This window comes from Acipenser ruthenus, chromosome 2, assembly GCF_902713425.1.
Source record: "Acipenser ruthenus chromosome 2, fAciRut3.2 maternal haplotype, whole genome shotgun sequence".
Classification (NCBI taxonomy): Eukaryota; Metazoa; Chordata; class Actinopteri; order Acipenseriformes; family Acipenseridae; genus Acipenser; species Acipenser ruthenus.
The window spans coordinates 93,738,322-93,758,464 of record NC_081190.1 but is presented as its reverse complement, the minus strand read 5'-3'; the positions used below and the strand labels follow the sequence as shown (position 1 = coordinate 93,758,464).

At 34.5% G+C, this 20,143-nt stretch overlaps 1 protein-coding gene across 1 annotated transcript; it reads right to left on the bottom strand.

Moving 5' to 3' along the window:
* Positions 1-5,244: 5,244 nt before the first annotated feature.
* Positions 5,245-8,101, bottom strand: LOC117408529 (transcription factor LBX2-like). Its single transcript, XM_034013592.3, has 2 exons — positions 7,284-8,101; positions 5,245-6,439 (listed from the first exon to the last, which is right to left on the bottom strand). Exons 1-2 carry the CDS (start codon positions 7,606-7,608, stop codon positions 5,976-5,978), a joined length of 789 nt encoding a protein of 262 aa, XP_033869483.3. The 5' UTR covers positions 7,609-8,101; the 3' UTR covers positions 5,245-5,975.
* Between the last annotated feature and the right edge of the window lie 12,042 nt (positions 8,102-20,143).

The following is a 20,143-nucleotide window of genomic DNA, read 5'->3' as shown; positions in this document are numbered from 1 at the left end:
AAAGGGGATTCTGTTAATCTGTTTTTATTGAATCTTTTATTAGCAGCATAAAATAAAATTGACAAATAAAGGATACACATGTACTTCAAATACTTTTTTTTCAAGTTTCAAGTTTGGTGTTTCATTTTAATGGTTTATGAACATGATTGTTCAACTTTGTGATATAGTTGTTGTGTACAGACACGTGTGTTTGTGTGTGTATATATAACAGAATCATTAGGTAAATTATAAACAGATAGTATTCACATGCCGGTAGACAATAAAGTTTGGGTGTAATAGGCTTTACATTCATTTCCTCTGTAAACTGGAGTTGCACCTATTTATCCCGATGACAAACAATAGAACGATAAGCAAATATACATATAAGGGAGCAGAATTATAACCTATAGTCTTGACTGCAATTAATTTCTACTTATTCCACTGACGGAAAATTATTATTATTATTATTATTATTATTATTATTATTATTATTATTATTATTATACATATATTACCAACGACATAATAATATAAATATACATACACATATACATATTCATATAAACGTATGTGCCCTAAAATGGAGTCGCGTGGTAAACCATCAATCTTTCACAGATTAAATAATCGACACATGAAAAGCTCCACTAAATCCCAGAGATTTCTGTCGGGAGCTGAATAATCAAGATACTACATTTAGCCATCAACAGTCTCAACAGTACTGTATTTATCTTGAAACATGAGTGCGAAAGACTTAAGCACTCTACAGTGTTTTTTTTTGTTTGTTTGTTTTTTTTTAAACCTGGTGATGCATTAAGCATTTAATTAATCCGTAACATGAAACATATATTGTACATAATAAACTGTATCCCATCTATCTATCTATCTATCTATCTAGAAGTCAAGTCAACATTTATGTAACGTCATATTTGTGTTACCTTCTTCATGGAGGTCGGTATCTATAGCTTAAGAATACTGTGGGAAGTAGAACATGACTAGAACATATATTACAAACGATAAAACAAAAAATTATGAAGAGTCACGAATATATATCATCGGAACCGCACGGACCGAAGTGGTTTATACCGTTTATAACATGGCTTCCTGTCATTTGTGGGAAGAAAAATAATTAAAATAATTGAAACACATTTAAATTAAGACAAAACCAGAAACTTTTATTGTGTATACATCCGCAGTGTAATATAGTCCCACATTTAATTTAATTAATTGTTAGCTTATAAAAAATAAATTGCACATTAGTTTATTGTGAATTTCTGCATCGAAAGTGCCATCTCACTAACTAGAGGACTGAGCACAAGTTGTGATGGGCGGAGTTTCAAATGACACTATGGAAGTAAAGGGCTTCACACACCAGACGCGACGCGATTTTTACTGGGGCGGCATGACAAATTCGCTGCGAAAACACTGTGCACACCAGAAGCGATCACATACAGTACGCGACAGCTGGAAATTTGCCAGATCTTTCAGAAAGTATGATTACTAACAAACAAATGCAATAGAAAATGGCTTATTATTATTATAGGTCTGGTAATGGCAATATATTGTATTCATTTATTATTATTATTATTATTATTATTATTATTATTATTATTATTATTATTATTATTAGTAGTAGTAGTAGTAGTAGTAGTAGTATATAAATATATTGTGTTTATGCGGGAACTGACGAAAGCCGTCTGACATGATTATTTATTATTTAAGATGAAGGCGAAAAGCCGAAGATGACCATCTCCCGAGTTAATTAATTGATTAATTGTTGCTAATCGGGAGATGGTCATCTGTATAAAAACATGCAGCTTTCTGCGCTCCAGGAGAGAGTGACAGAGGCGAGACGTGAGGCTAAATTAATAGAGAAACAATTGCTATATCTAAAACTTGTTTAGACTTGTTAGTGTTTGTTTTACTTTGGCCAGAGTGCCCTTTGCTTTGAGTGGTACGTGTGGGGGTGATGCGTGTGGGTGATGCCGTCACACCAGGAAATGAAACAATGGCAATGGCTGTACAGGCAAAACGGCGCTGCTGCGCTCGTATTTAATAATTAACAAAATAAACATTTTAAACAAAAGAACACACAACACAAAGCTAAGGGCAGACTTTACGCACCAATCCGACTGCGGTGTCAGGGGACAGTGCCTCAGTTTCCCGCAGACGTTTAAAATCCAGGCCGGTAATTCGGGCTGTGGTGTCTGGCCTTGTCCTTACCTGCTGTTCTCCTGACTGACAGGAATACATTATTGCTGGTTTTAAACTCGCTGTCAGCAGAGATGTTAAAACTTCTACTGTTAAAATATGTATTTAGTCCAGCTCAGCATTATAAAACTGGAGACTGAATACTGGTCCCCAGTTGAACTTCTTGCACTGGCATAACATTATGTTGTTGAGATTTTTTGGACTTATTTCCATAAAATGAATTTCCACATTTTTTTCTGTAAGTACATCAACCAGCCCATGCTGTAGTTTTTTTTTCAATCTTTGTTTTCTTCTATTTCATTTAGCTGTTCCTCATCTACTGTTATGTGTCTCCTTTTGCTGGTGCACTTATTTTTAATTTTTTTCAGATGGACTCCTGTCTTCACTCAGGAAGTTGGTGTTGTACCAGTTATGTGGAGTTTCATCCCCAAATCTGTTAAAGGAAATAGGTGAAATGCCACTCTTTTGGCAGTGGTTTTGTAAATAATATCACATAAAGTGGCAGTTTGTCATGGAATTTAGAATGTAGTGGTGTGTAGTGATTTATTTAGTGTGAAGTGGCTCACTATACGCTATATATATATATATATATATATATATATATATATATATATATATATATATATATATATATATATATATATTACACACACACACACACACACACGGTCATGTGATGCTGTTTAACCAGAGGTGGTTGTTCTTACAAGCCGTTATATATATATAATGAAAAAAATCCAATGAAAATTTGAAAATTGCCTTCTTGCAGTTTTTATTTATTTATTGTGGAATGGTATGCATGTACAGTAAATCTATATGGAGCAATTAAAAAAAAATTGCAAAAATAAACACAAAATAAAAACGAAGTCTTGTATAACATTAGGCTCTGTTTAATTCTAGTTCCTAAACATTCGATTTTACAGTAGACTATACAACAACATGTTTGGTCATTTAAGGTAATACATTCCAATATACAAATACAAAACATAACAATGTATGTCTTTGAAAAAAATAAAAAATAAAGTTAATGCCGTAATCCCCCCCCCCCCCCCACGATAAGAGAAACAACCCTTCAGGATACAGGAACGCTGGTAACTACAGTTGACATCTCAGCTTCTTGACAAACCAGACAACTTCATTTTCTTGCGCCAGTTCCTCTGGGTCAGTAAAACAAAACAAAACAAAAAACAGTAATATCAAAAAGAACAAACCCAGAAACGACCATGTAGGCTGTTAGTGGTGAATAGTATTATTTCATTTTATGAGCTGCTTCCGCTTGGTTTTGTTGTTAATTTGTTAAGATCTGATATTAATAGTTTATTTTTAATTATGACGCTTTTACATTACATCCTAAATTTTCAGAAGACGTAAGACGTGACTTGGACATCCTGCTGGGAGAAAAAAAAAATGCAAACAAATTCATATTATTACATTCCTAATGCAGGCCAACCCATTTTGGAATTTTCTACACCGATAATACCCTATTATACGCGTCTGGGTTAGAACATCGTTCATTAAATGTGTTCACACAACACACATACACACACACACACACACACACACGTCTAGAGTTATCTTTAAAAAACAACAAAGATATTACCCTTATTAATATCCTGAATCTGGGTCATCCAGAAGTAATGTTATGATTCCCATTAGGCCACAAATTGGTAGCCTGTTTGTTACCACATAACGGCACATGAGTCTCACCAACTCCCATAAAGACTTATTTAGTGTTTAATCATGCATTCGTTATATGCGCAAAAATAAAATAATATTAAGGTCTATTTAACAAAATAAGAAAGAAAGAAAGAAAGAAAGAAAGAAAGAAAGAAAGAAAAAGAAAATATAGATAATAACCTTTAACACAAGGGGTATATAACATTTAATGATTAATAACTTTAAACTTTAAGATTTTGTTATGTTTCTGGGGAGTTCCTTGTAATTGTTTTCTGAAGCAGAAAAAATGTCTACTTGACTTTTCAACCCCGTAACAAGTCTTTCTGATAGCGCCAATTGTGCACTGGAGCTCCGTCTCTCCCTCGCTCCAAAGCAGCTCCCCTTGATCTGGTTAAGTGTTACAAATGGACTGAAACAAAGTGCCAGCAGACTGCAGCCAGGACAACAACAGCGGGGAGAAAGGCAGCAGACCACCGAATTTCAATGCCCTCCTATTGAGATGTATTCATTAGGAACCCCTTGCTAATCAATTGCTATTCATGGGTGTTTTTTAACACACACAGTGAAAGAGGCACAGATGCGTCGCATTGTTGCTGCTGGCTGAGAGAAACTGTGTAAGTACGGAGAGGCGGGTAAACTAATCAATCTTGCTGACTAGTTTGTGTTGGAGAAAATTCATAAACCATATGGCATCGAGATGCTTGCAACCATTTTACACCAGCACCAATTCAAAGCCCCTATGACAGTTGTTCATTGTGAGAAGGGAAGAGAGGGAAAGTATACAATTGGCTCTAATTGAATAAACCTGGCGAGCAAGACGCAAGCCACTTAACGAAAAAGTGAGTGACCCTCCAGCCTCTGCTTGTCGCTGCCTACAACAATTTGTTCAGAAGTTCAACTTATAACTAGTTTAATCGATATTTATCTACATGTTTCTGTTCTACTACACTTGCATGATGATCTTGGTATCTGCTACATAAAGATGTTTAACCGAATAGTGTTAGTATTAATATCATATCCTCTCAAAGTAGGCTACGTATTTTTAGTTCACTGTCACCCATAGTGTTTGTCAATAAGATGCTCGAATAATGAGTAAATATTAACTAAACATAAATCAACAGATTTTAAACACTTCTTGGTGTTTACTGTTTTACTGTTTGTACACTTTACACGCTCAAACACACATGTTATAAACTCTGTTGCTTAAGATATTTGGTTTAGACAGCCTATGTGTGCAACATTTCAGCAGTGATACCTAATGCCAGCAATACGGTAGCCACTTGACTTACCATTGCAGCTTGTATTTACACACACCTTTCTCTGGGTAGGCCTATGCAGAATCATAACTCCTACAAAATTAAACAACACGGTACAATACAGTGTATAATAAGATGTCTCAGTTTTATTCAAAATATATACACAACCGATATTTATCGTAATGTGGCGATAGTGTGGTTGTTTACATTATGTACTGTTGATATTTGCCTTGATACGCCATTCCAAAGGGAAACAACATTTTATTAACATTTACGAAAAATGTAATATAAACACCATGTATTTTTTTAAATCTGTAAACGCACATAATTATAATTATTTTACAGAGACAAACTATTTAAATGACCGACCCCCCCACCCCCCACAAACATATATTATTTCACCTACATCTATCATTGTAATATGCATAGCAGCTACAATTAAAGTCTGTGGATTTCCAAATATAAAAGAAAAAATTACCAAATTGCACTGTTTCCCCAAAGAGAACAGACCAAAGAAAGAAATTGCATAACATACGTACATAATTTGCAGTAGCTGTTTTCAGTCTGTTTTTTTTTTTTTTTTTTTAGCCACGTACAGCTTTAACTTTCAAAAGCTGCCCTTTATAGAAATGTTAATTCCCTTCCCATTCATTGGTTTATTTTGGTTTTCAGTTAAAGCATGTTGTGATTGCAACAACTTACTTGATAATTTTTTATGTAGTGTTACGCGGTGGCTAAAACGTGCCGAAATCATGTTTGAGTGTTTATCCTTTAATAAATAACGAGGTTCATCAACTTAGTGACGCTTGTTCCCAAAAGTCTGTGCAGAAAATGTTTTTTTTTTTTTAATTAGGCCTAATCGTCGACTTCGATTTCTTCGTCCTCTTCTGAAAACTCGTCAGTGGTTTGGTCCCTGGAGGATGATTGAGGTGACTGTGGAAAGACCCCGAGTCGCTGTGGCGATGGGGAGATGCTGGGGGAGACTGTGCCGCAGCTGCGTTGGGGTTCATCGAGGTCTTCCATGTTCACCAGTTTATCCAGGGCCTGGGATGGGATTTTCTTCAGGGATTCAACGTCTGCTTTCATCTCCTCCAGATCTCTCTTGAGTTTGGCTCGCCTGTTCTGAAACCAGGTGATAACCTGGGCATTGGTAAGACCCAGCTGCTGAGCGATCTGGTCTCTGTCTGCGGGCGACAGGTATTTTTGGTACAAAAACCTTTTCTCCAGCTCGTAAATCTGGTGGTTCGTGAAGGCTGTGCGAGACTTTCTCCTCTTTTTTGTGACCTGCCTCTGTCCAAATGCGTTCATATGCTCACGACCTTAAATACAAACAAACAGAACATTTAGATAATAAAAAACAAACAAACAAACAAACAAATACACCAAAAATATACCTGTTTTGAATGCTCTGATTCTACATAGGTTGCTGCGTGATTGTACATCTATTTTAAGTTGTTAATAGTTGCCCAATATTATTTTTTAAACATAATGTCATGTTAGTGAAAGTTACTCGATATGAACATACTGTTTTTATAGTCCAGCTAACAGGATAGACAATAAAAATGGCAGAGAATATCCAATATATTTAACCAAGATTTTAATGCGATTTAACAAATTGTTAGCCACAACAGTTATTATTATTATTATTATTATTATTATTATTATTATTATTATTAGTAGTAGTAGTAGTAGTAGTAGTAGTAGTAGTAGTAGTAGTAATATTGTTCTAAAGCGCTTATAGAAAAGGCAAACAAGCCCTTGCCCTAAGTGGTCGTTTAATAAAATGCATAACGAATTACAATCATAATACATCAACACTACTGTGAACAACGGTGTTTTATAGATAACATCTAGCTTACTCATTATTTAATGTGTATTTGCTTTTAGGCATTAATGTATTGTCTTTCGATACATCGCGGGTAAAATGGCTTGATGTGTGCAACTCGAGTATATTGCTGTCAAGTTGTTTTGCAAGTTATTTACATTTGCTACAGCATTACAATTAAAACAAAATAATAACAACAGTGTGTACAGTTCTCCAAATCGGGCCATAGCTTATGCACACATTTAATTACTTCTGCAGACAAAGGAAACACAACTTGCTACTTTAAGTTCGTACAGACACCAAGCAAATTATATAACAAAATAACACTAGAACAATACCTTCTGCTGCTTGTATTACGTTGACCTCCAGACCTTTAAACGTTTTGCTGGCTAGTTCCTCCAGGGCACAGAGCGGCGAGGAAGGAGTACTCACGCCGTTCCTGGGCGTCCCATTGACGGTCACTTTTTCCAGAACCGTCGGCGGACAGCGGCTGACTGACGATTTCTTGATTGAGGGCTTGTTAAGAATATCCTCAATACTGAAGGGGGTCAGTGGCTTGTTGGAATTGGCCGGGGGTGGCAGTTGATCTAAGAGACCCCTTCTTCTGTCTTCCCTGCTAGATTGCAAAACCGAGCCTGCCTTCATTTCTTTAGTAGAGGTCATCGCAGTACCCCAGAAAAAAAAACAAAAAACAATCTTTTCTTTTTTTTTCTTTTTTAACGATTGTTATTTTTCTTCCACAAACTACTCGAACACAGTTTTTTCGACCTTTTTGTGCTTTAAAATCGAGTCTTCAGACTGTCTTCTACTACTTTCCAAAAGAAATCATGCTTCAACGTGGGCTGAAGCATTAAAAACACAAATTGTATTCCCTTTAAGTAAGCGAAGGTTCTTCTAAAGCGTTCTCCATGAAGATCTTTAGGAAGTATGACGGTCCTGTCCAGGGGCTGATTTGCTACAGCGAAATAAGAGGTCTTATGGAACAAGAAAAGCAAGCGCTTGCTAACGAGTTATTGTTGATTGGGTGAAGATCAATTAGAGAAAAGCTACACCACTTACTGACCCAGTGCTGAGAGTCTTAAAGGGCCACGCCACATTAATTAATTGAGCACAGGAATGGGAGGAGTTTACGAGTGCTACCAAACTTTGGAGAGCTCGCTGGTGGGGTTTATGCTTGTCCAATTCTTTTTTCCCAATAGGACAACCACGTGCTAATAATATAGATTTTGTTGTAAGGTGGTAAAGGGGCCGTTGACAATGTATCCTAGGCGTGACGTCACTGCAGGGAGCTAATAGCTACACTATGGGCTTTATTAGCAAACTTTTAAATCTTTCACCAAATGGACTGGCGTGGGAGAGAGAGAGAGAGAGAGAGAGAGAGAGAGAGAGAGAGAGAGAGAGAGAGAGAGAGAGAGAGAGAGGTCGATAAATCATATATTTAAATTAGACCGAGTTAAAGGGAGGTGTCTTAAATAGCACCACATAGTTTAGTGTTTCATATTACTAGGTGTTTATATTAAGTACCGAAATAGATGATCACAAATATCATTCAGGGAGAAACATATCGTATGCATGGCATTTGGAAGAACGCACTGTTACACCCTGACTGGCACTCAAATAGAAGGGAGGTTTAGTTATCATGATAGAGACACATACAACTGTATAATAATAATAATAATAATAATAATAATAATAATAATAATAATAATAATAATACTCAGGGTTTATTAAGGTTGTAGACAAATATATTTTTAAACCATGCGTTATTATTATTATTATTATTATTATTATTATTATTATTATTATTATACTGGACCTGCAGAAAGTGGGATCAAACACATACATTCCAGATTCATTCAGGGTCAAGTCCTGTCATTCTTATAGCCCATCCATATGTTTTCTTTAAAAAATGCTACATTTTTATTTTACATGCCCATAAAGCCTTCCACAATTGAGAACCATGTTTTCAAACAGAAATTTTAATTTGCACTCTCTTTGATGTGGGCTTAGAAAAAAGAAAACCCTTTAATTTTATCCTTTCTTTTCGTTTTCTCTTGTACACCGGAGAACATGGAAAATGAAGGGGGACAATTTCAAACAGATGAAACTTTTTTTTATCCACCTCAGGTTCGTTAAATTTATTAGCCTCTTCTTTTTGCTTAATGCACCATAAAAAATCAAAAAGGCAGCCTGGAAACGATTAGTAGAGAAAGGGGAGATTGTGTGGGGTTTTGAGTTACATTGGACCGATGCGCTATAACAACTCTTACAAATAGCTCTTGATAATGCAATCTCGTGAAAAAATGCCTCCCCTTTCCTATTACCTTCACAATCTGCCCAACATTTCAAAATAAAACATAAACGAAGGACGTTGTTTTCTGTAGCCGCTTTGTCATTAAGACATTGCTGATGAAAAAGAAAATCCAAAGGGTTGCACTGTTGCGATGTCTGTGTTTGACAGGGAATGAGTGGCTGGAAAAGTCAAGTTGGATCATGGCAAGCAGGTAGGTAAATCCATTTCTTTATTTAGAACATAACAACACATAAGCCTATATCTATATATAATCAGTAATAATACAAATAAGAAATAAAAGGTATAACAGCTATTAAATTAAATTATGTGCATAGAATTTAAATATTTTATTGAATGTTAAATAATTGTTTACTTTCTTCTTTTTGTTGCTTATATTAATATATCGACAACTTCTGTAATTGTGATATATGCTACACATAGCCCAATTGTTTAATTTGTTCAGAATATATATTGTGTTGTTGTGTTTATATATATATATATATATATATATATATATATATATATATATATATATATATATATATATAAACACAACATTTTCAATTCCTTTTCATCTGCCATTTGTTCACTAATGCAATAACATAATTTGGACGTTCTGATTTTTGCATATTCTTTCTTGTTGTTATCTATATTAAAGAATGATAACACAGTAGAATACAGACGTTATAACAAACACAAAAAATAATAACACATTAACAACTAGAGCCACTTGATTATAATTGATTACTATTTATGTATTCATTAAAATATATAATACCCAACAGGCCAATGTTATTTCAGCAACCTCCGATGTGATAAAGACGTGATTTCGTATTGTACACCCTTTTAAAGCAGGCCCCATAAATCTGTCCAAAGGTTTTTTAAAAATAATTACATATTTCTATTGTCATATTTTACTCTGTTTACAACCTATTAATACAAAAACACTACACCTCTGCCTTAAATATTTTAGTATTGGACTTTGCAGTTAAAATGTAGACTATGGTTTATTTCTTTTTAACTATTTGACATTATATTGTTTTAGCTTTCCTTAATAATAATAATAATAATAATAATAATAATAATAATAATAATAATAATAATAATAATAATATTTCATCCGGAGTAAAATCCTGGATTGGTTTCTAAATTACGAAATTCAATTTTTTCATAAAATGTGTATCTGGTTTAAATTATTTTACCTTTCATTCACAGGGTACATCACTGTCTGTGGCATCCTACAAATCTTGCATTTTATCTTGAATAATTTACAACATAAATCCATTTAATTCTGCTTTCTTCTGACACGTGATGTAAAGAATTTTAAATTAAGGGTGACAATTTTTATTTATTTATTTATTCCACCCTGCGACTTTGTTGCATGTGTTAACAAAGTGGATTATTTTGAATTGTAAATCAGACGACGCTGAATGTGGAAATAAAACGTAGACGGCTGTCTGGATTTGATCTATTTTTTCTGTGTTAATAATCGATCGGAATGATAGATGTCCTTTTTACACGAACCATTAGAGATGAATAGACTCCTTACAGCAACATTACATTGTCTCTGCCAAAAACACCATATGGTGACATTCATGTTGGGGCAATAAGGGGCCAAATAGCGCTGGAGTTATTTAAACAGCACGGGATTCTATTACACTACATTGGGACAAGCAGGGATTCTGATAGCCGCTAATCTTCTGTGCAAGAAGAGAGAGAGAGAGAGAGAGAGAGAGAGAGAGAGAGAGAGAGAGAGAGAGAGAGAGAGAGAGAAAACAGGTATATATCAATTGCATACTTATATTTAGAAAATATATCATATCAAGTTTAGAAGCAAACAACACAAACAAGCTATAGCTGGTAACCGAGGCTTTATTGTTACTGTCATTGTGAAATGCCTGTATAGTTACAGACACGTGTCTGTTATTCGCGTGTGTGCGTTTGTAGTAGCAGTAATCTTCATTATCATCATCATTTCTCTAAACACATTAGACAGTGTTTAAAGGGTGTGAAGTCGATGAATGGATCAGTTTGCAAGTAAAAGATAATTGGTTTTCCAAATAAAATAAAATAAATACTTGATATATTGCATGAAAAAGGAAGGTGGGAATATATTGCAACACGCCTTCTACGCAATCTATCAACCGACACACAGACCTACATCCACAGGAATATTCCTAAAGAGAGATTTATATTATTTCTTAGAACTATAATATATGTCAAATATAATAGCCTGATCAAAGTTTAATACAGATTTGAGAACATAAACATATTTTAGTTTTAGCTATCTTATTTAATTATTTATATTTGTATTTATTATGTAGAAACAACACCAATAAGTATATTATCATTTATATCAGAACCAGATCGATAAAGACAGTCTTGAGCTGAATGCATTTATTAAAAAGCAGACATCAGTGCAAGAAATCAATAGGTCGCTTTGTTGGTATGGCTTTAACAAACAATTTAATGCGATACGGATCTTTTTTTTCTCTTTTATTTTCATTGTCTCCATGAGTAAAAAAGTGTTAACAAATTCTGTACCAAATAAAACAGAAATAGGAAGTGTTACTTGTGTGGGTTTTTGGATGAAGAAATCTCTAACCCCTTTTTTTAGGTAAACCTAAATATTATTCAATAGATTTTAAACATGTATTTGGTATTTATATTTGTTTTGTTTTTGTTTTTGTGTGTAAATATATTCTTAAATAATACAAATAAACACAAGTGTGTTTTAAAATCTGTAACACACCATTCGGTTGTACAGCGTGTGACTGCACATCTAAATGAAACACTGGTCTCCCCTGGGACCTTCGGGCAAAATATTTTACTTCATAGAACCCCAGTCGGGTCCAAAAAGTGATGCAGACATAAACAGAACATAAAACATAGTATGTTGCATTACTGGGGTTACGGTATAATAATAATAATAATAATAATAATAATAATAATAATAATAATAATAATAATAATAATAATAATAATATATTCGAGAAAACAAATAATAATGCATTCGAGATTCTTATAGAATCTTCAGATTTAAGGAACAGTAAAATACACAATACAGCTAGGTAAACTAAACTGTACTTTTTATTATTAATATATATATATATATATATATATATATATATATATATATATATATATATATATATATATATATATATATTAAAGTTTAAATTAAACTTTATCCCATAGCCATATCTTGAGTAAAACAAACTGCAACATATTCAGCATTTTGCAAAGGCAGGTATTTATAGCTTGTATGTTTTTTTGTTTTTTTTTAACATAATTTGCACAAGTATTTGTTGTATTTGAAGAAATTGCAGCTCACATTGATTAACACAATAAAAATGTACCCACTCATGTACATCATGTGTGGTTCTAAGGCTCGATCACTTAGAATTGAAAATCTGCTCTGACTTTAGCAAACCGTTGTTTTACTTATGTTATGTCTATGTATAGCTAGTAGTTATATTCTGTACATTCTAAAAGAGACATTGAAATATATTTAGATAGATTTGTCCTACGATAAGCCTTTATGTGAACATTTCATGGGAGGCTAGGCATTATAATTAGGCTATATAATTAACATTACACATTGTACGGTTCTGTACATTTTGTGAGATGTGTGCTATAGCCATTTAAAAACACATAGGTACTCTATTAAACAATAAATACACACATAGATAAATAACACGTCTTGCATTTATATATATATAATGTGTGTATTTATTTGTTAATAGAGTACCTATGTGTCTTTAAATGGTTACAGCACACATATATATATATAAGCTTTCTGAAGCTATTTCTGTGACCATCAAACACTTTATCCTAAATTAACTTTTACGTTTTCTAGTGTATAGTGTTAATCTGAAAGGTATGTTTTGGACTCATTTAAACATTAATTAGAAACAGAGCACCTGACATCATCAATCACCAAGTCACAGGTCTTGAAGGGACAGATTTTCCCCTCCACAATCGGCAGCGTCCTGTCCCTCTTCAAAGAACTGCCGTTCCTTCCAAAGTAGGCAGCACAAGTCTTACCAATGATGGGAGGGAGACACGCTGGCTGAGCTGCCTGTACAGGCTGGTTCCAGAACCGGACAGAATTTCCATGTTTACTCATAGGCTATTGGAGAAGAAAGATGAGGGCCAGTGCATTATTCACATTGACCACGTGCTTACTTCTGTATGTGTGTGTGCGTGTATGTAAGACTACATGTATGCATGATCTTACAGGCAGACGTGATACAAGCCACAGTGAACATAGTGGGGAGAGCTATAGAGGTAAGTATGCTAGACTGCTTTAAACAGAATTTTAAAACGTTGACAGGATGGGAGCGATGCTACATTGAAAACTGCTGTTGAGATGTAAAATAAAAATTACATTACTCATTTAAGAAATACTGATTTCATACCTAATATAACCTGGTAAAATAAAACAGTCTAAAATAGGTATTAATTGGAGTCTGAAACCAGCCATTTAACTTATTACAGATGCACTAGACTTTACTAAAATATTATCTTAATGATTAACACAGCAACAACAACAAACAGCAACAACATCATCATCATCATCATCATCATCATCATCATCATCATCATCATCATCATAATAATAATTGCATTTTGTGCAATTTTACTTTTCCTTTACAGTGAATCATTACAGTGGGCAGTATAAATTCGTAACACACAAGCACATTTAATTTGTATATTTTTCTTGAGTGACATTGCACTCTGGTTTGTTTATTAAATAATTACCTACTTTAGGAGTTAAGGTCATCTTTATGATTTGCCCAAATGAAACGAGTTCAGATTATATATATATATATATATATATATATATATATATATATATATATATATATATATATATATATATATACCAGACAGAAATGTACAAACACTAGCATAAATTCAATTTTATAGAAACAGTCTTTCCAAAAATGTTATTATTTATAATAAAAAATAAACGCAGTGCAGTACAAGTATAGCCTCCAAGAGGTGAACTTGAGACCAAATTGGCTTTGGGGTCTGAGTGATCTTAAAACTTGAGTTGAGAAATGAATCATGACCCACTGAACTGCTGTAAATCACAGTTATCTGGTGCAATTGGGTGTAAAAGCTCGGCACTTTATTTAAAACACACATTTTCTAATGATTGCCACCACGAAGATCTAACGAGGGAGTATCAGAGCGCGCCGATCAAACCAGATTTCTTAAATGACAGATTATTTATTTATTTACGTGCGCCCCCCACCCCCACCCCCCAAAAAAGATGAAGGTAATCACGTTTTGAGGATTTCATTGTGCTTCCATGTTTCATGAATTTATCCTGTCCAAAAAATAAAGTAACTAAAAAAGAATCAAACAGTAAACGGAATATTTCATGAAAGGTGTGTGTGTGTGTGTGTGTGTGTGTGTGTGTAGATGTAGGTGTAGAGGCTGTGTGGTCCGGTGGTTAAAGAAGAAGGTTTGTTACCAAGAGGTCCAGGGTTAAAATCCCAGCTCACTCACTGACTCATTGTGTGACCTTGAGCAAGTCAGTTAACATCCTTGTTCTCCGTCTTTCGGGTAAGACGTTGTTATAAGTGACTCTACAGCTGACCCATAGTTCACACACCCTAGTCTCTGTAAGTCGCCTTGGATAAAGGCATCTGCTAAATAAATAATAATGTATTTCTGTATGCATGTATATATGTATGATGAAAACGTAATTATATATAGTTGAGTTGAGTGGGGGACGGAGGGGGGTTGATGCTGGGATGCCAGAATCACCGTCGAGCCCTCTTGAGGTGTCGTGGGCTAGTCGACGAAACACTGAGGATGGAATGTGCCCACTTGAAAACCCCAGATATGTACCCTACTTAGTTCAATCCAGACGGTTGTCATGCTGATGCGCTGGGGAGGCCGCACTGTGGTTGATCCCCGGAGCCAGCATCGCAGCCGTTGTGTGTGCTGATGCGCCAGGGAGGCAAAATAAGATGATCCCTGGAGCCAGCATTACACTTCAGCCATTAACACCAGACAGAAGGATATCTACATCATCATATGGAAGGAAACGTAAATGGATGGAGACACATATGGATCACATTAGTTTACTGTAAAGCTATGTCTTAGTTGGTGCTTATCTTGGCGAGAGCCGAGTTCAAATCAGCATGAAGTTTTAACATCTACTCTCGTGTAATGGAAATCATTATATATATATATATATATATATATATATATATATATATATATATATATATATATATATATATATATATATATATATGGTTATAATATAATAGGAACTTGCTCCCGTTCCCAGGCACACAGAACAACAAATGATGAGCTACATGAGAGTTTGAGTCAATTAAGGTTCCATTGACATAAAAGACCCCTTGCCCACCAATGCACCGCAAATCCATCATAATTTGTAATTAAACTGTCAATTCAATACCTAGTTTCAATCCCTGATAAAGAAACATGACGCAAATTAGCTCCTCAACGTAATGGGTTTAATCAACCTGCGGTATCAGAATATTTAGCAAACTGCACTGTTTATTTATTTTATTTATAGAATTAAATAAAACATAACTTTTTGTTTATTTTCATTGTTTGAGAACACAACCTGTTATAAGTACACAGTTACAACTGAATGCTAACTTTTTATTTATTTATTTATTTATTTATTTATTTATTTATTTATTTATTTATTACAAATAATATAAATACCTGGATGTGTTTACAATCTGATGCATGTATTTTTAATTGTTACTTATTTGGTTTTAACAAATATTTGCTGTATAAAACGATATGTAGCCCATATATACATACATATATCATATATACACACATACATGCATGCTTTTTGCTACATAAATAAAGTTCTTATTTTGCAGTCTCTAATACCCATTAGGCAATGCCTTCTTTTTTTTAAGTAGCTGAGAGTAGCTGGTCATTATTCGAAGATTTCCAAGCACGGGAGTGGTAGTGATCAGTTGTATGTTTCTAATACCACTGGTGCCGCAGCAGGTTTTTTATACGTGCTTTTCCCTGATACATTTCGTATTACATTTGGCAGCGCGCTGTCCCGAGGTGTTTAGTACCTCTTGTGATGGTTCTCTTATCGATGACAAATGTTTGGTTTCTCAGCGGGTGACGCACTCCGCTCCGAACAAGACCAAACGGTTCTTTAACTTGCTCACCTCAGCTTCCAGAGTTCATTTTCTACCGTGCATTTCAACACTTTAAAGACCCAGTGAGCTTTGTCTTCCAGTCCTAATGCTCCCCGGGGGTCCTGTTAAGATCACAAGGAAAGATGAGGCATGGAGTGAGAGAGAGGTAGGGGTATGCAAATTACAATGGTTTGAAATGGCTACATAATTAGTGAGGATTACAAACTGTTCCCACACAATAAGTACAGAAATAAATACAGTGAAGCGCTTCAGAACTACACTCTTACTAATTCCTCGGTATTCTTCAATACTCTTGTACAAAAAAGCGTGTTCCCATTTCTGTGGCTCACCTGGCAATAAATCAATAAATAAATAAATAAATAAATAAATAAATAAATAAAAAAAACGGTTTCAGGAAAACATAAACAATTATCTTTCAAAAGCATGCTTTAAATACTAATAATGGCACCACTACTACTAAAACAACAACAACAACAACAACAATAATAATAATAATAATAATAATAATAATAATAATAATAATAATAATAATAGCCAATACATATCTGCTATGCGCCCAAACTTTGGAATGACCTTCCTCAATCTATCAGGGATGCTAAGACCGTTGATGCTTTTAAAAAAACAGTTAAAGACACACTTTTACGATCAGGCATTTTTATCATAATTTGTTTTTTGATTTGTGTAATTTCTTTTTATATTACGTATAGTCTTAATATGCTGTATGTATATATGTTTCTCTGTGTTTTTTGTGTTTGTACAGTGCTTTGAGATGTGTGCATTTAGGTGCTTTATAAAATAAATATTATTATTATATTATACTATTATTATTATATCCATACTGACGAATGTGTGTTAGGTGTTCATAAGAAATTGATTTATCTATTTAGCTTTCTTTAAATAAACATCATGTTTAAATCAACTGTCCCCCATATACAGTAACATATAGCTACATTCTGACGCTGATAGTCGCGCCACTCGATTTGGAAAATAATTCTTACATCATACGGGGTATTGCAAAACTATAGATAATCTTATATGAACAAATAAATATTATTAGGCTTCCAAGCTCATGGCTGGGAAGCCTATTGTTGGGATTTTTATTGTTTTTTTTCCCTTCCTCCCTTGTTTTATTCAAATGGCTCTAAAATCAACATCTTTGCACGAAAACTCAGGAAACTTGGTAGGGTGGTAGAAACCTTTGGGAAGTTGTGTCAGAGCAAAAATGAAGGTCATAGGTCACATGGTTTGGCAGCCATATTGGATTTTTCAAGAATTTTGGACAATTAAAAAAAAAAAAATCTTCTCCGAAACTGCTTATGGTAGAAATGTGACACTTGGGGCACAGACCCGTATGCCCGTATGCCCTACATTTAGATTTCTTCAAGAGAAGTCGATTGGTCACATGGTTTGGCAGCCATGTTTGATTTGTCAAAAATATAGTCTTATATTCTTCTCTGAAATCGAATGTTGTAGACTCATGAATCTTCACAGAGTAGTAGAGGCCTATGAGAATTAATGTATGCTCTATTAAAAAATACCTTGATCTTGACATTTGACCTATCATTGAGGTCAAATGCAAAACTGACTTTATAACTCCTTAGAGAGTGTAGATAGGGTCATGGTTACTATGGAACACATATAGGAACCCATATATGCTCTATCAAAAAATGTCCTTGCCCATGGCCTTTGACCTCTATTTAAAGTGAAATGTAAAACTAGCTCATAATTCCTTACAGAGTGCAGATAGGGTCGTGGTTAGTATGGAACACACATAGGAACCTATATATGCTTTATTCAACCAATTAAAGTGCTTACATTTCACAATAACTCCTTGGAAGCCATACAGTTGCTTGCAACTTCTAGTTGTAAATGTCTTTGCTTATTTACATTTAGATACATACAAGTACAACACGATTCAGACAGTTACAGGCAACTATAGTTTTTAGATATTGTATGTGTGTAAAAAAAGTTTTCCCTCTAAAGTACCTTACACTGTTAAAACAAAATGTTTTAGATAGAGCCCATTTTAGACATGAGAATAACAATACATTTTGAAAATAACCAGAATATATAATTCAGTATTTCACCCCAATTGTGCAATTACTAAGCTTTTACTTAACGGTTTATTTTACAATCAAACATAGATTTCAATGAAGTTAATGCTTTTGCCTAAAAATCTACATTTAAGGAAATTCAAGTCGTTTCCAGCAGTAAAGCCTTGATAAATCTGGTCCATGTAACTCTCTTTAAATGTGTTAAATTAGACACCATCTTTATTTGTTTGTTTGTGTATATATTTATTCTTATTCTCAAGTGTTCAATAGTACTTCCGTCCAAGCCGCAGAAAGTTGCAGAATGTGAATTTGGGTTGATTCTAGTGGAATATTCTCACCTGCCTTTAATAATGTTTTAGCCTTCTGCTTTGGCTGTAATGAGGTGGAGGTACTGTATTTTTATGGTCTGTAATAAGGGGGTGAATAAATAATAGCACGATTAATATACTGTATTATTTAGTTGAAGGGCAGTAGTATGTAGATCTGTCACTGTTTAGATCATTAAAACAAGCACAGCATCTTCATAATGGTTCTAAACAGAACTATGCATTGTATACGGAAGCTTCAGGTATGTTATGGAACCCCTTACATTCCCATGTTACATATTCACATTGTTAGAGCTACTTGGTGTGGCTTAATACATATCTGAGTTATCTTAACCAAGGTATTCTTCTTGTTTAGATTCACTTTGTATGATGTTCTGTTTCAAAGCACTGCTGTGACCTCGACAGAGGTCTCACAATCATGTCAATCCTCCAAGTGTATCTTGAACATCTGAATGTAACCTTTAACCTGTCCCTCTGCAACACACACACACACACAAAATGACATAGACAACTGTAGTAATTCTTACATCCACTAGGGACAGAGTGTTGCTTTGAGGAAAGGTTCATGTTTACTTGGAAGAAACAGAAAATGATACAAAGTTATAGTTGATAGTGGCTCTTTATGTCACCTGGATATAAAGACACTAAATAGGTTTTACTTTTACTTGATCAGCAATAAAACATTGCTAAGAGACCTGGGGTACAATTACAATTGCAATGCTATTCTGTTCAATTACAATTACAGTTACAATTATGCTGCAGTAACTGCAACTGCAATTACACTAAAAAGTAACACAAATAACTACACACATTAACATGTTTACTCTGTTTATTCTACCAAGCAGTCGTCACTAGCACAAATACAGCATCCTATATAATGTTTTCTAAAACAAATGGGGCCACTAAAAGTGGCTGAAAATATAAGAATGTGTTAATTTCAATTACAATTACAAATACAATTTCACAGGTGTGCCAAGCTTCAACTACAATTACAATTACATTAAATAATGCATTTTTAATACTGTATGCACTGCAGTCCATCTTGATCACATCCTTCACATCCCAATAATTTCTCAGATAAGAACCCATCCGCTCCAGCTCATCCAGAACTCTGCTGCTCGCCTAGTGTTCTCTCTGCCTCGCTTCGCCCACGCTACTCCACTACTCCGCTCACTCCACTGACTCCCGATCACCGCTCGCATCCAGTTCAAGACTCTTGTACTAGCCAACAGATGCCTTGACCAGACTGCACCCAGCTAGAGACCCTCCAGACCCTCCAGACCCTCATCTCTCCCTACACCCCCACTCGACCTCTCCGCTCCGCCTGCAGTAGAAGACTGG